General features: G+C 39.6%; 1 protein-coding gene across 1 annotated transcript in view; it reads right to left on the reverse strand.

Moving 5' to 3' along the window:
* Positions 1–3,734: 3,734 nt before the first annotated feature.
* Positions 3,735–13,512, reverse strand: part of LOC133613239 (acetylcholine receptor subunit alpha) — a 40,672-nt gene continuing 30,894 nt past the window's right edge. The window contains exons 7-9 of the mRNA XM_061970629.2: positions 8,415–8,638; positions 4,418–4,654; positions 3,735–4,336 (exon numbers count right to left, since the gene is read on the reverse strand). Of these exons, the coding sequence (XP_061826613.1) occupies positions 4,208–4,336; positions 4,418–4,654; positions 8,415–8,638 (590 nt within the window). The 3' untranslated portion in view covers positions 3,735–4,207. The remainder of the gene's footprint in view (positions 4,337–4,417; positions 4,655–8,414; positions 8,639–13,512) is intronic.

The following is a 13,512-nucleotide window of genomic DNA, read 5'->3' on the forward strand; positions in this document are numbered from 1 at the left end:
GGACTCTTTAGTTTCTGGCTTTTCACTCCCTTTTCTTGTTTCCATGATTACCCCATTAGTTTCACCTGTTCCACGTTTGGACTCATTGTGCACTCTTGTTTGTCACCATAGCAACCCATTAGTTTTCACCTGTCACGTCACGCACCTGTTTCACGTTTTGAGTCACGCACCTGTTTTCGTTAATCATGTCTGTAGTATTTAAGTTCAGTGTTTTCAGTTTGTCTGTCTGGTGACATCTCCACATTTATGCTTCTGCACATTTCTGACTCTTTTTTCATGTCCATCGTTCACGCTGCTCCTTTTTGTCCATGCCAAGTAAGTTTTGTTTATTATTGCCACAGTTAGTGTTTTTTGTTGTTCATAGTTTTTGCCTTTGTGCAAGTGTTTGGTTTCATAGTGTGTTCTCCGCCATTGTGCGCGCCTTTTGTTTACTTCCTTGTTTTGTATTTATAGTGATTAAATAAAAATGTACCTGCATTCCCGTCTCGCCCGAGCCAACTTTCCGTTGCATCCCAGAAAAACTAAACCCCAGGACCAAGTCATGACAGTGTAGTGTTTTAGTTCTTGTCTTGCGCTTCTATTTTGGTGGCTTTTCCTGTTTTGTTGGTATTTTCCTGTAGCAGTTTCATGTCTTCCTTTAAGCAATATTCCCCGCACCTGCTTTGTTTTAGCAAACAATAATATTTCAGTTGTTTTTATCCTTCTTTGTGGGGACATTGTTGATCGTCATGTCATGTTCTGATGTACTTTGTGGACACCTTCTCTGCTCCACACGCTGTAAGTCTTTGCTGTCGTCCAGCATTCTGTTTTTGTTTACTTTGTAGCCAGTTCAGTTGTAGTTTCGTTGTGCATAGCCTTCCCTAAGCTTCAATGCCTTTTTTTTAGGGGCACTCACCTTTTGTTTATTTTTCAGTTTAAGCATTAGACACCTTTTTCCACTATGGACTTTTTCCACTATGGACTGGACTCTTACTATTATGTTGGATCCACTATGGACTGGACTCTCACAATATTATGTCAGACCCACTCGACATCCATTGCTTTCGGTCTCCCCTAGAGGGGGGGGGTTACCCACATATGCGGTCCTCTCCAAGGTTTCTCATAGTCATTCACATCGACGTCCCACTGGGGTGAGTTTTTCCTTGCCCGTATGTGGGCTTTGTACCGAGGATGTCGTTGTGGCTTGTGCAGCCCTTTGAGACACTTGTGATTTAGGGCTATATAAATAAAGATTGATTGATTGATTGATTTTTACCTGCACGCTGCCTCTCGCTGTCGTCTGCATATTGTGATCACAACAAAGCAATTAGCTACCTACTGCCACCTACTGATATGGAAGAGTATTACATGGTTACTCTGCCGAGCACCGACGCTCAACAACAACACATCATTTGCAGACTATAATTACTGGTTTGCAAAAAATATTTTTTTCCCCAAATAGGTGAAGTTAGATAATCTCCCACGGCACACCAGACTGTATCTCACGGCACACTGGTGTGCCGCGGCACAGTGGTTGAAAAACACTGGTCTACTGTATCATCTAACATTCATAGACATTTAACATCAAAATGTCCTCCAATAATCTCACAAAAGTTAGCCTTTTCTTTAATTTTAGTCAAGTCATATATAGGAAGGTAAACATTGGTAGGCTATAGGATACTAGAAGCTAGCGAATACACAACAGCTAAGCACACGATAGCACACACATACCTAAGAAAACATCAAAACAAAGAAGTCTCAAATAATCATTGTTGCATACTACTTACGCATGCAAAGTCTTGTCTTAGAAAGCAGTAACAAACGTGTCCGCATCATTTTTAGTCACAAGCTTAAAGGCCTACTGAAACCCACTACTACCGACCACGCAGTCTGATAGTTTATACATCAATGATGAAATCTTAACATTGCAACACATGCCAATACGGCCGGGTTAGCTTACTAAAGTGCAATTTTCAAATTCGCGCAAAATATCCTGCTGAAAACGTCTTGGTATGATGACGTCAGCGCGTGACGTCACGGATTGTAGAGGACATTTTGGGACAGCATGGTGGCCAGCTATTAAGTCGTCTGTTTTCATCGCAAAATTCCACAGTATTCTGGACATCTGTGTTGGTGAATCTTTTGCAATTTGTTCAATGAACAATGGAGACAGCAAAGAAGAAAGCTGTAGGTGGGAAGCGGTGTATTGCGGCAGGTGTTGTGCCGGATAACGCACCCTCGCCGTAGAATGCACCGCTTGACTGTTGTGCCGGATAACACAGCCGGTGTTTCATTGTTTACATTCCCGGAAGATGACAGTCAAGCTTTACCATTGGCCTGTGGAGAACTGGGACAACAGAGACTCTTACCAGGAGGACTTTGAGTTGGATGCGTAGCCGCGGTACCGTGAGTACGCATGCAGCTGCGGCTTCCAAACATTTGATCACTTGCCCGTACGTGCGTGCCGCTATGTGCATGTCACGCACGTAACTTTGGGGACTTTGGGGAAATATATGTGCTGTATGAACTTTGGGGAGGTGAACGGTACTTTGGGCTGTGGGATTGAGTGTGTTGTGCAGGTGTTTGAGTTGTATTGGCGGGTTATATGGACGGGAGGGGGGAGGTGTTTGTTATGCGGGATTAATTTGTGGCATATTAAATATAAGCCTGGTTGTGTTGTGGCTAATAGAGTATATATATGTCTTGTGTTTATTTACTGTTTTAGTAATTCCCAGCTGAATATCAGGTCCCACCCGCCTCTCACAGCATCTTCCCTATCTGAATCGCTCCCACTGCCCTCTAGTCCTTCACTCTCACTTTTCTCATCCACAAATCTTTCATCCTCGCTCAAATTAATGGGGAAATCGTCGCTTTCTCGATCCGAATCGCTCTCGCTGCTGGTGGCCATGATTGTAAACAATGTGCGGATGTGAGGAGCTCCACAACCTGTGACGTCACGCGCATATTGTCTGCTACTTCCGGTACAGGCAAGGCTTTTTTTATCAGCGACCAAAAGTTGCAAACTTTATTGCCGATGTTCTCTACTAAATCCTTTCGGCAAAAATATGGCAATATCGCGAAATGATCAAGTATGACACATAGAATGGACCTGCTATCCCCGTTTGAATAAGAAAATCGCATTTCAATAGGCCTTTAATTGAATGAATTATCATGGCCACTAGATGTTGCCAATAAAACATTTATCACTCCACTTCCACTTAAAGAGCATAAGTATTTCAGAAGGTTAAAAAAATGGGTTAGTGTTTTTCTTACCTACCATTGTTCTCTGTTTGAGTGATTTCACTACATGTTTCATAGGTAGCACTATGGACCTTATGTGCATATTAAGAAATGTATCGTTTTATGCAAACATAAGAAGCATCTTCTATAAAACAGATCATTCTGTGATGAATTTTGATAGACATCCTAAATCTTAGTGTTAAATGAGACATCTGTTTGGCACTCAGCATCAAGGGTTGGAATTGGGGGTTTAAATCACCAAAAATTATTCCCGAGCGTGGCCCCCACTGCTGCTCACTGCTCCCCTCACCTCCCAGGAGGTGGAGCAAGGGTGATGGGTCAAATGCAGAGGTTAATTTCACCACACCTAGTGTGTGTGTGACTATCAGTGGTACTTTTTGTTTACCTTTAATCTACCATCTATAAAAGTGGTTCTCAAACATTTTGTCACACACTATTGTCACACCCATGACCGTCCACTTGTTTGTCAAAATGTCCTCCAATAATCTCACAAAAGTTGGCCTTTTCTTTAATTTTAGTCAAGTCATTTACAAAAAGGTAAACATTGGTAGGCTATGGGATACTAGAAGCTAACGAATACACAACAGCTAAGCACACACATACCTAACAAGTGTCCTAAATTGAACAAAACAAAACATCAAAACAAAAAGTCTCAAATAATTATTGTTGCATGCTACTTACACATGCAAAGTCTTGTATTAGAAAGCAGTAACAAACGTGTCCGCATCATTTTTCCTTACAGAGTCACATATCACAATTGAATTAATTATAATGGCCACTAGATGTCGCCAATAAAACCTTTATCACTCCACTTCCACTTAAAGAGCATAAGTCTATTTCTGAAGATTAAACAAATAGGTCGTGTTTTTCACACCTACCATTGTTCTGTTGGATTAATTTCACTTGATCAAAATGTTTTCTACTTGGGGTGGAGTGTGGAACAAAGAAGAGGCAGGAGGCATCGAGACTAGAGCATGCTCAGCTCAATGAGACGTCCGGCAAACACGCCTAAAGTGCCGATGAGACACACGGCCATGAAGACACACAGCAGGATGTGGTCCAACACCATGGCCACAAACTTCCACTCCTCAGCAGCCTGGACAAGGAGAAGAAAGCACAGTCAAACACAGGAATTACACTCCAAGTAAAAAAAGGGCGTGAAGAAGAGGATGGATACATTGTTGGACTCCTCGTCTGACTTCATGGTTTCCGCGATGTACTTGACTCCTTCAATGGCACTGCGGACGTCAGGGTTCTTGGTTATAGGCGACTGGTAGGGGACGGCGGAGGCCTGGTTGCCAGAGATGTCCGAGATGTCAAAGTCGCCACTGTAGATGTTCTTCACTGGCTTTTCCTTCCCGGGGCGCTTCATTGTCGAGAAGAACATGATGTTTGGAATGGTTTCGATGAAAAGCTGACAGAAGAAAAAAAAAAAGCAGAAATAAACCATTTTTTTAATCAACTGCTGCTGGAAACATGTACTGTACACACATTTAACTGTTCAATAACTATGACATAATCATCATTACTGGCCTATCTACACCTTAATTCAGATCTGGGCAAATTAGGGTTTTTTAAGATGTAAAGTGTAGCTGCCATTATGATGTGCAGTGATGTTTCCTAATGACCGTAAGTCTTCAACTATACTAAGTCTTTCAATGCTTGGAATCTGCACTTTTGCATGATATACTAGTTAGACACAGAAAGAGATTTTTACAACAAAAATCTAAAGCTTAGTGATATATCACAAATATCAGACTGTAGGTGGGTTTTTTTACCCTTTGCATTCATATTTTACTGTGTTTGTTGCATTTTTGTTGCGTTTCACTTGGTTGTAAAATATGTGGATGGAGAGGGGGTGTGACGTTCATATGTTGTCAATATTCAGTGTTTTATCCTTCATAGTTAATATTGTAAATCCCACATTCTTTATTTTCATGTACATTCTGGGTGTCTCATTCAGTAAAAAAAAATTACAATTCTATTCCGGTTTTTAAGGCGGTCTGTCATAATGTTTTTAACTTTCAATCAGACATTATTGTGAGGTTTTGTATTAGTGTTCCTGAAAATAGGACCCAAGCACACATACTGTACAGCAGATTTTCACAGCTTACATATATATATATATATATATATATATACACACACACACACACACACACACACACACACACACACACACACATATATATATATATATATATATATATATATATATATATATATATATATATATATATATATATATATATATATATATATATAAAATCTAAAACTGGTGAAGTTAAAAGGAAAATAACTTTATAGGATACTCACTGGATACATATAACAATTTAATTAATTTTTTAATTTTTTTAATAATTAATTTTCTTTTTTTTCGTCCTTTTTCTTTCTTTCTTTTTTCTTCGATCGATCGATCGATAGATAGATATACGGGCCCCTAGACACGATTTTTTTCTCTAAATTTGGCCCCCCGATCCAAAACAATTGCCCAGACCTGCCTTAATTTGTTACTGTTATATTCATTTTTCCACATCACAGAATGTTCATGAGGAATGTAGTCAAACTGTCACCACTAGATGGCAGTATAGCAAAAGGACACAATAGTATGGTTTCCTATATCTGCTGCAAGTCTGCATAGTAGGAGCAGTAAATTATAGTACACTATAAATATACAACATAGGATAGATAGAAATACTTAAATAATGAATAAATCCAAATATGTACTGGACCAAAAATCCCTCCACGCTAGTGTTAACATATATGAGTTATTGTTTAGACATATTGGGAAATAACTACACAAATACACTTTATTCAATAATAGTGTTGCAAAAAAAAAAAAAAAAGGTCAGTCATAATAATACATAATTTTGGTTATAGAGAACATACAAAACCTTTATTTATTGCATCAAAAGTATTGTAATTAAATTATTATACTGTTAAAATTATGCACAGAGCAAACTTATAAGAAGAAGAATTCTGATCAACCGAGAGGGACAAGCGGTAGCAAATGGATGGATGGATTTTGAACCCTATTGAAAAACTATTCTTCTCATTATGTGAATCACAGCTTATTTGGCTATTTATTCACGAGGACCTTATTTATTATTTACTTATTTATGTTGTTTGTGAAACACAGTGAAAACAGGAAGTTTAAAGACACAAGTTTGTTAACAATTGCGATGAAATGGAAAAGTGGTAGGATTAAATAAGCTTTGCTTCTTCCTACTCCTTTTCGGACATGTAATGAGAAACAGGAAATATGTGATGTACCATATTGTAACTGTATACATGTTCAAAATAAACTATGACCATAACCCTAGTGCAGGCCTGGGCAATTATTTTGACTCGGGGGGCCAAATTTAGAGAAAAAAAATGTGTCTGGGGGCCGGTATATCTATTTTTAGGAACACTAATACAAAACCTCACAATAATGTCTGAATGCTAATAACGTTATGACAGACGGAATGGAATTTAAATTTTTTTTTTACTGAATGAGACCTAGAATGTACATGAAAATAAAGAATGTGAGATTTACAATATTAACTATGAAGGATAAAACACTGAATATTGACAACATATGAACGTCACACCCCCTCTCCATTCACATATTTTACAATCAAGCGAAACACAACACAAATGCAACAAACACAGCGAAATATGAACGCGAAGGGTAAAAAAAATAAACCCACCTACAATCTGATGTACTGTATGTGATATATCACTAAGCTTTAGAACTTTGTTGTAAAAATCTCCTTCCACGTCTGTCCCTGACACCCGCATGTCAGGCTCTGGAAAAACTCTGTGGAAACGCTCTCCACACACACTTGCTTGGTGCCTGGTTGTTAGAATAATTATGTGTAAGTTATCACACAACTCTTATGCTTAAAGGCCGTTGCTATAGTTATTATCAATCGTGCTGAAGTTGTACTTTTCTATCTATGCAAAGGGACAACTTGCAATCTTGGATTGCAAGCCTGCTTGCTGACTGCCAAGGGCGAACATCGAGTACCTTGACGCAGACAAAGCAGAGACAGGGCGATATCACGAGTGTCAGCACATTTCCATTCCTGAATAATCATATATTGTGTCTAACTGGGGCTGCTGAAATTACCCCCCCCTTTCCTTCAGAAGCAGCCTCAGTGATGTAACCAGGGACCTCCCGAATAAATAGTGGAGCACGTGGGACTGTACCTTAGAGCGTAGGTTGGAAAAGTAACTAAGTGTACAGCCCAATAGGTCTCTCCTCATGAGTAAAATGTAACTCTGTCTCTGCATGATTCCTTGCTTCTTGTCTGTTTAATAGATGTCATCAGTGTTTGAACCTGACACTGGTCTGAGCTGCTGTGACTTAGTAACTAATTAGATGACCATAGTAACTAATTAGATGACCATAGTAACTAGTATATGATGCATATTCCAAGCATTGAAAGACTTAGTATAGTTGAAGACTTACGGTCATTAGAAAACATCACTGCACATCATAATGGCAGCTACACTTTACATCTTAAACATTAAAAAAAAACAATTGAGAATGTCCGCCGGGACAGATTGAAAAGCTTATGTGGCCCCCTGGGCCTTAATTTGCCCAGGTTTGACCTAGTGGGCATCACGGTGGAACAGGGGTTAGTGCGTGTGCCTCACAATTAGAAGTCTGAGCCCCTTGTGTGTATCTTTCTACTGCTTATTCCCTTGACGTTTCAAATTGTATTCCTTGTGCACCGCAACTTTCTCTGTATCAACTACAGAAAAGAGCTATGGGGATTATTCATAAAGTAGATTACTTAGAACACACTAACATATTATTTATTAATTCGGGTTTATTGAAATCACAGGAGCTAGTAAAGTTACAGACATTATGTGTCATGTTTAAGGCTAAAAGTAAAACATTACCAGCAAATTTGATGCATATTCCAAGCATTGAAAGACTTAGTATAGTTGAAGACTTACGGTCATTAGAAAACATCACTGCACATCATAATGGCAGCTACACTTTACATCTTAAACATTAAAAAAAAACATTTGAGAATGTCCGCCGGGCCAGATTGAAAAGCTTATGTGGCCCCCGGGCCTTAATTTGCCCAGGTTTGACCTAGTGGGCATCACGGTGGAACAGGGGTTAGTGCGTGTGCCTCACAATAAGAAGTCCGAGCCCCGTGTGTGTATCTGCTCACCTTGCGCACCCATTCGGGCATGGTGTGGGTGCTCGGGGAACGGTGGTGAGTGTTGATGACGATGACGGTGATGATGATGGAGGCGATGACGAAGACCATGGTGAAGAGCATGTACTTCCCGATGAGCGGCACTGCGCTGGAGGTGGAGGGGATTAGCTCCACGATGACCAGCAGGAAGACGGTCAGGGAAAGCAGGACGGAGATGCTGAGGGTCATCTTCTCACCTGGGGGACACAACCAATTCACTTATGCATTAGCACAGAGGTGTCAAAGTGGTTTTCACTGAGGGCCCCATGGCAGTTATGTTGGGCCCCAGAGGGCCGCTTCTAAAGGTGAATACTATTATTATATGGATTTTATTAGTATATTCTTTAAAAATTAAAATGTAAAAAAATATATGGCAACTTGCAATCATTTCACCTCAAAATGTAGTGTATATTACTTTCAATGGAACAACAGTATTGCTGTTTTTATGGTAACAAAAAAAAAGCAGCTCAGAATTTTATTGTAAAATTTACATTAGTTTTACTGTAAATAAAAAAAACTGAAATTTTACAGTAAAATTTTGGCACCTGAGCTGCCAGTTTGTTTATTTTTTTTACCGCTAAACAACAAGTGTAGATTTTTTTTTGTTTGGGGTCTCAAACTCAATTTACCTGGGGGCCACTAGATACAGAAACTGGGTAAGGCTGGGCCGCAAGAACAGATTTCTTAAAAAAAATCTAACATGACCTTTTAATGAATTCACCTTCTTTGAATGGCTTTCCCGCCCTAGCAACCATCTCACTCACCATGTAGCTAGCTTTGACTGCTGCATCGTTCTTTTCGCTTGCTTTCTTGACGAAATCTTGTTGCCTCAGTAGACTGGTTTTAAAATTTGCAACCCGGTTCACTCTCTCATCTACCTGGTATTTTGCATACTCCTCAGCATGTCTAGTTGTATAATCCATCCATCCATTTTCAACCGCTTATTCCCTTGACGTTTCAAATTGTATTCCTTGTGCACCACAACTTTCTCTGTATCAACTACAGAAAAGAGCTATAAGGATTATTCATAAAGTAGATTTCTTAGAACACACTAACATACTATTTATTAATTCGGGTTTATTGAAATTACAGGAGCTAGTAAAGTTACAGACATTATGTGTCATGTTTAAGGCTAAAAGTAAAACATTACCAGCAAATTTACAAAAAATGTTTGTCTTCACTTCTGAGAATGAAGGGCATAGAAGAAAAGGTCATTTTCCAACATCGCCGTGGAGTTTACAGTTACGGTAGCACAATTAGCCCCAAACGGGCTAACATCACCACTAACGTGTTACACGTCTGATTCGCCCAGCGACTCTCTGTCGGAGTATCAGCGCTGGGGTCCAGTGCACCACAGTTTTGTATTGTCGCTCGGTCATTGGCGGAGTGCTTTGGAAGCTACCGGACCGCTCGTCTTCCCCGCCCGGACTGTTTAAAACAGGGGCGGGAGTGACCAGGCGGGTGAGCGAGGGAGGCAGGGAGGGAGGGAGGAAGAGCGTGTGCGGGTGTCGTGGAAAAGCGGCAAAATGTTTCTCTGCTTGCATCACGTCAAGTGACGTCAATGCATACTTGCCAACCTTGAGACCTCCGAATTCGGGAGATGGGGGGGGGGTTGAGGTGTGTGTGTGGGGGGGGTTGAGGTGGGCGGGGTTGGGAGGAGGCGGGGTTAGGGGTAACGGGGATGTATATTGTAGCCCGGAAGAGTTAGGGCCGCAAAGGATTCTGGGTATTTGTTCTGTTGTGTTTATGTTGTGTTACGGTGCGGATGTTCTCCCGAAATGTGTTTGTCATTCTTGTTTGGTGTGGGTTCACAGTGTGGTGTATATTTGCAACAGTATTAAAAAATAAATAAAATAAAATATGACCACCCTCAGTGTGACATGTATGGCTGTTCCTCAAGTATGTCTTGCAATAACATGCGTGTGTCTGCTGATGATATATATAACATGTGTCTGGGCCGGCACGTTGTTAGTAGGGACAAAAAGATGATGCGGTGACAGTTTTTAGAGGACTCTAAAGGCAGTGCCATCATGGAACACCCTCGATATTATCGAGATCCTTATACCACACCGTGATTGGTGGATTCCTTCAGCTCTGCACACAATGCTGTCAAGCGCCATTCATTTAAAACCCGCGGTCCGCACTAACAATAAACTTTCATATTAAGGTGGGGGCCGCAAAATAACGTCTTGCGGGCCGCAACTGGCCCGCGGGCCGCATGTTTGAGACCCCTGCTGTAAATGCTAAAACGACACCACAGTGTATTACAGTAAAAAAAATTAATGACTTTTTCAGTTTGAGAAAAAATGCTGTAAAAACCACAGTAAATTTCACAATTTTACCATGAAATCTATTGCTATTTTTACATTGCACAATTTGGTGGATAACTCGCTTTGCAATCATTATTAGTAGTATTTATTTCTATTTAAAAAAATGGTTTGAATGTTTGATCATATATTTTTGCATAATTAGACAATATTTAAGTTAACATAATATGAGATTATATGGAGTAAATTTGTTTCAAAATAGAAAGAAAAAATACATTCAGTAAGAAAAGTTACACTACTTTATTGATACCGGTACATATTTTTTCCAGGCTTTCCAGGGCCAAATAAAATGATGTGAGCTTGACACCAGTGCGATAGCAGGTTCAATTAAAAACTAACCGGGGTTGGCATTTTTCAGACGGCAAAATATGGGAATGCTTCATCCCTTTATAATATTCCATTTACACATTCAATTCACATAACAAACGTTTTCAAATTCAAAATTAGGGAATTTGAATTAATGTTTAAAGACGTCGATGGGTTGAAATTGCCAATTTATGAGGGATAAAATGCAAAGTGCGTTTTATCACTGGACATATTATGGCAGCAGTGATGTATTATGCATTAAAGCATGCAGACATGACAGCACAGAGGCATGCTGGGTAATGAGGCAGACGTACACAGTGAGACCACAGCCAGATGTGTAGCAGTTAGTGACACCTCAGGAGCCAACGACCGGCATTAGTCCAATATGGTGTCAGAAAATATCATGGACATGAATTCATGTTTCACAATTTTTCATTATTTTTTGCCTTAAAGAGGATTTTTTCAGTATTATGCATGCGTGTACAGTATATTACAGTCTAATACATCTGTCAACCGTTGCATTTTTAAAATTATACATATATTTTTTATATTTATTTATATATAGGCTGCTAGATGTGTTTTTCATGAACAGTATTAAAATAAGGGAATAGGAGGATGCCAGGAAAAATAAAAAATAAATACGTGTTTACAGTATACGTTACAGCGCTGTATATGCAAGTAAAGTAGGCAATATATATCTTTTCAACCGCTGCTAATATTAAGATTATGAAAAAACAACAACTTTGTGGATAGGTAGAGGCCGTATTTAGCAATAATCCTATAAATGTCTCTTTTGGACAATTGTTTACAGCAGAGTTGTGCAAATATTTTAACTCGGAGGGCCACATTGAATATAAACCGGTGCTTTTTTCGGATCAAATTAATCAATGAATCGTTGTGGGACTGCCGGATTATTAGCTACAGTATTTCTCCCCCTGAAGATAGTGCCACCAAACCAAAAAATATATATATAATTTGAAGCACAGAAGAGACACCCGCAAACATCTATGGACATTCTAGGGCGGGGTCAGCAACCCGTGGCTCTTTAGCGCCACCCTAGTGGCTCCCTGGAGCATTTAAAAAAAAAAAAGGATTGAAAATAGAACAAGATAGGGAAAATAATTTTTTTGTTTTAGTATGTTTTTTGTTTGACGACAAACATGACACAAACCTTCCCAATTGTTAGAACTACCACTGTTTAATATGTTGGTGTGTATGCTTCACTGATGACACTATTTGGTCAACATCCTTTTGTCCTACTCATTTCGGCGGTTCTTGAACTCACCATAGTGTGGACTGTGACGCAACAGTTTGTTTACACTCATTTTGTACACCAAACGCTTTATACTGTGCGTGAATGCACAAAGATGAGCTTTGTTGATGTTATTGACTTGTGTAGAGTGCTTGATCAGGCTTATTTGGTCAATGCATGACTGCAAGCTAACATGCTATTTATGCCAGCTGTACGTACATATTGCATCATTATGCCTCGTTTGTAGGTATATTTGAGATCATTTAATTTCCTTTACTTATTTATGTCCTCTGTGTATTTAATTTATATTTGCATGTCTCATGACACATTATCTTTATGTAATATTGGCTGCATTTCAGATAGTTGTTTGTGTGCCATGTTGTTCCAGACCACAGCAAACATTGCCTAACTTGCAAAGATTGTAATAAATCTATTACAAACCCCGTTTCCATATGAGTTGGGAAATTGTGTTAGATGTAAATATAAACGGAATACAATGATTTTCAAATCCTTTTCAACTCATATTCAATTAAATGCACTTCAAAGACAAGATATTTGATGTTCAAAATCATAAACTTAATTTTTTTTTTGCAAATAATAATTAACGTAGAATTTCATGGTTGCAACACGTGCCAAAGTAGTTGGGAAAGGGCATGTTCACCACTGTGTTACATGGCCTTTCCTTTTAACAACACTCAGTAAACGTTTGGGAACTGAGGAGACACATTTTTGAAGCTTCTCAGGTGGAATTCTTTCCCATTCTTGCTTGATGTACAGCTTAAGTTGTTCAACAGTCCGGGGGTCTCCGTTGTGGTATTTTAGGCTTCATAATTACGCCACACATTTTCAATGGGAGACAGGTCTGGACTACAGGCAGGCCAGTCTAGTACCCGCAGTCTTTTACTATGAAGCCACGTTGATGTAACACGTGGCTTGGCATTGTCTTGCTGAAATAAGCAGGGGCGTCAATGGTAACGTTGCTTGGATGGCAACATATGTTGCTCCAAAACCTGTATGTACCTTTCAGCTTTAAAGGCGCCTTCACAGATGTGTAAGTTACCCATGTCTTGGGCACTAATACACCCCCATACCATCACAGATGCTGGCTTTTCAACTTTGCGCCTATAACAATCCGGATGGTTCTTTTCCTCTTTGGTCCGGAGGACACGACGTCCACAGTTTCCAA

The sequence above is a fragment of the Nerophis lumbriciformis genome, linkage group LG13 (genome assembly GCF_033978685.3).
Source record: "Nerophis lumbriciformis linkage group LG13, RoL_Nlum_v2.1, whole genome shotgun sequence".
Classification (NCBI taxonomy): Eukaryota; Metazoa; Chordata; class Actinopteri; order Syngnathiformes; family Syngnathidae; genus Nerophis; species Nerophis lumbriciformis.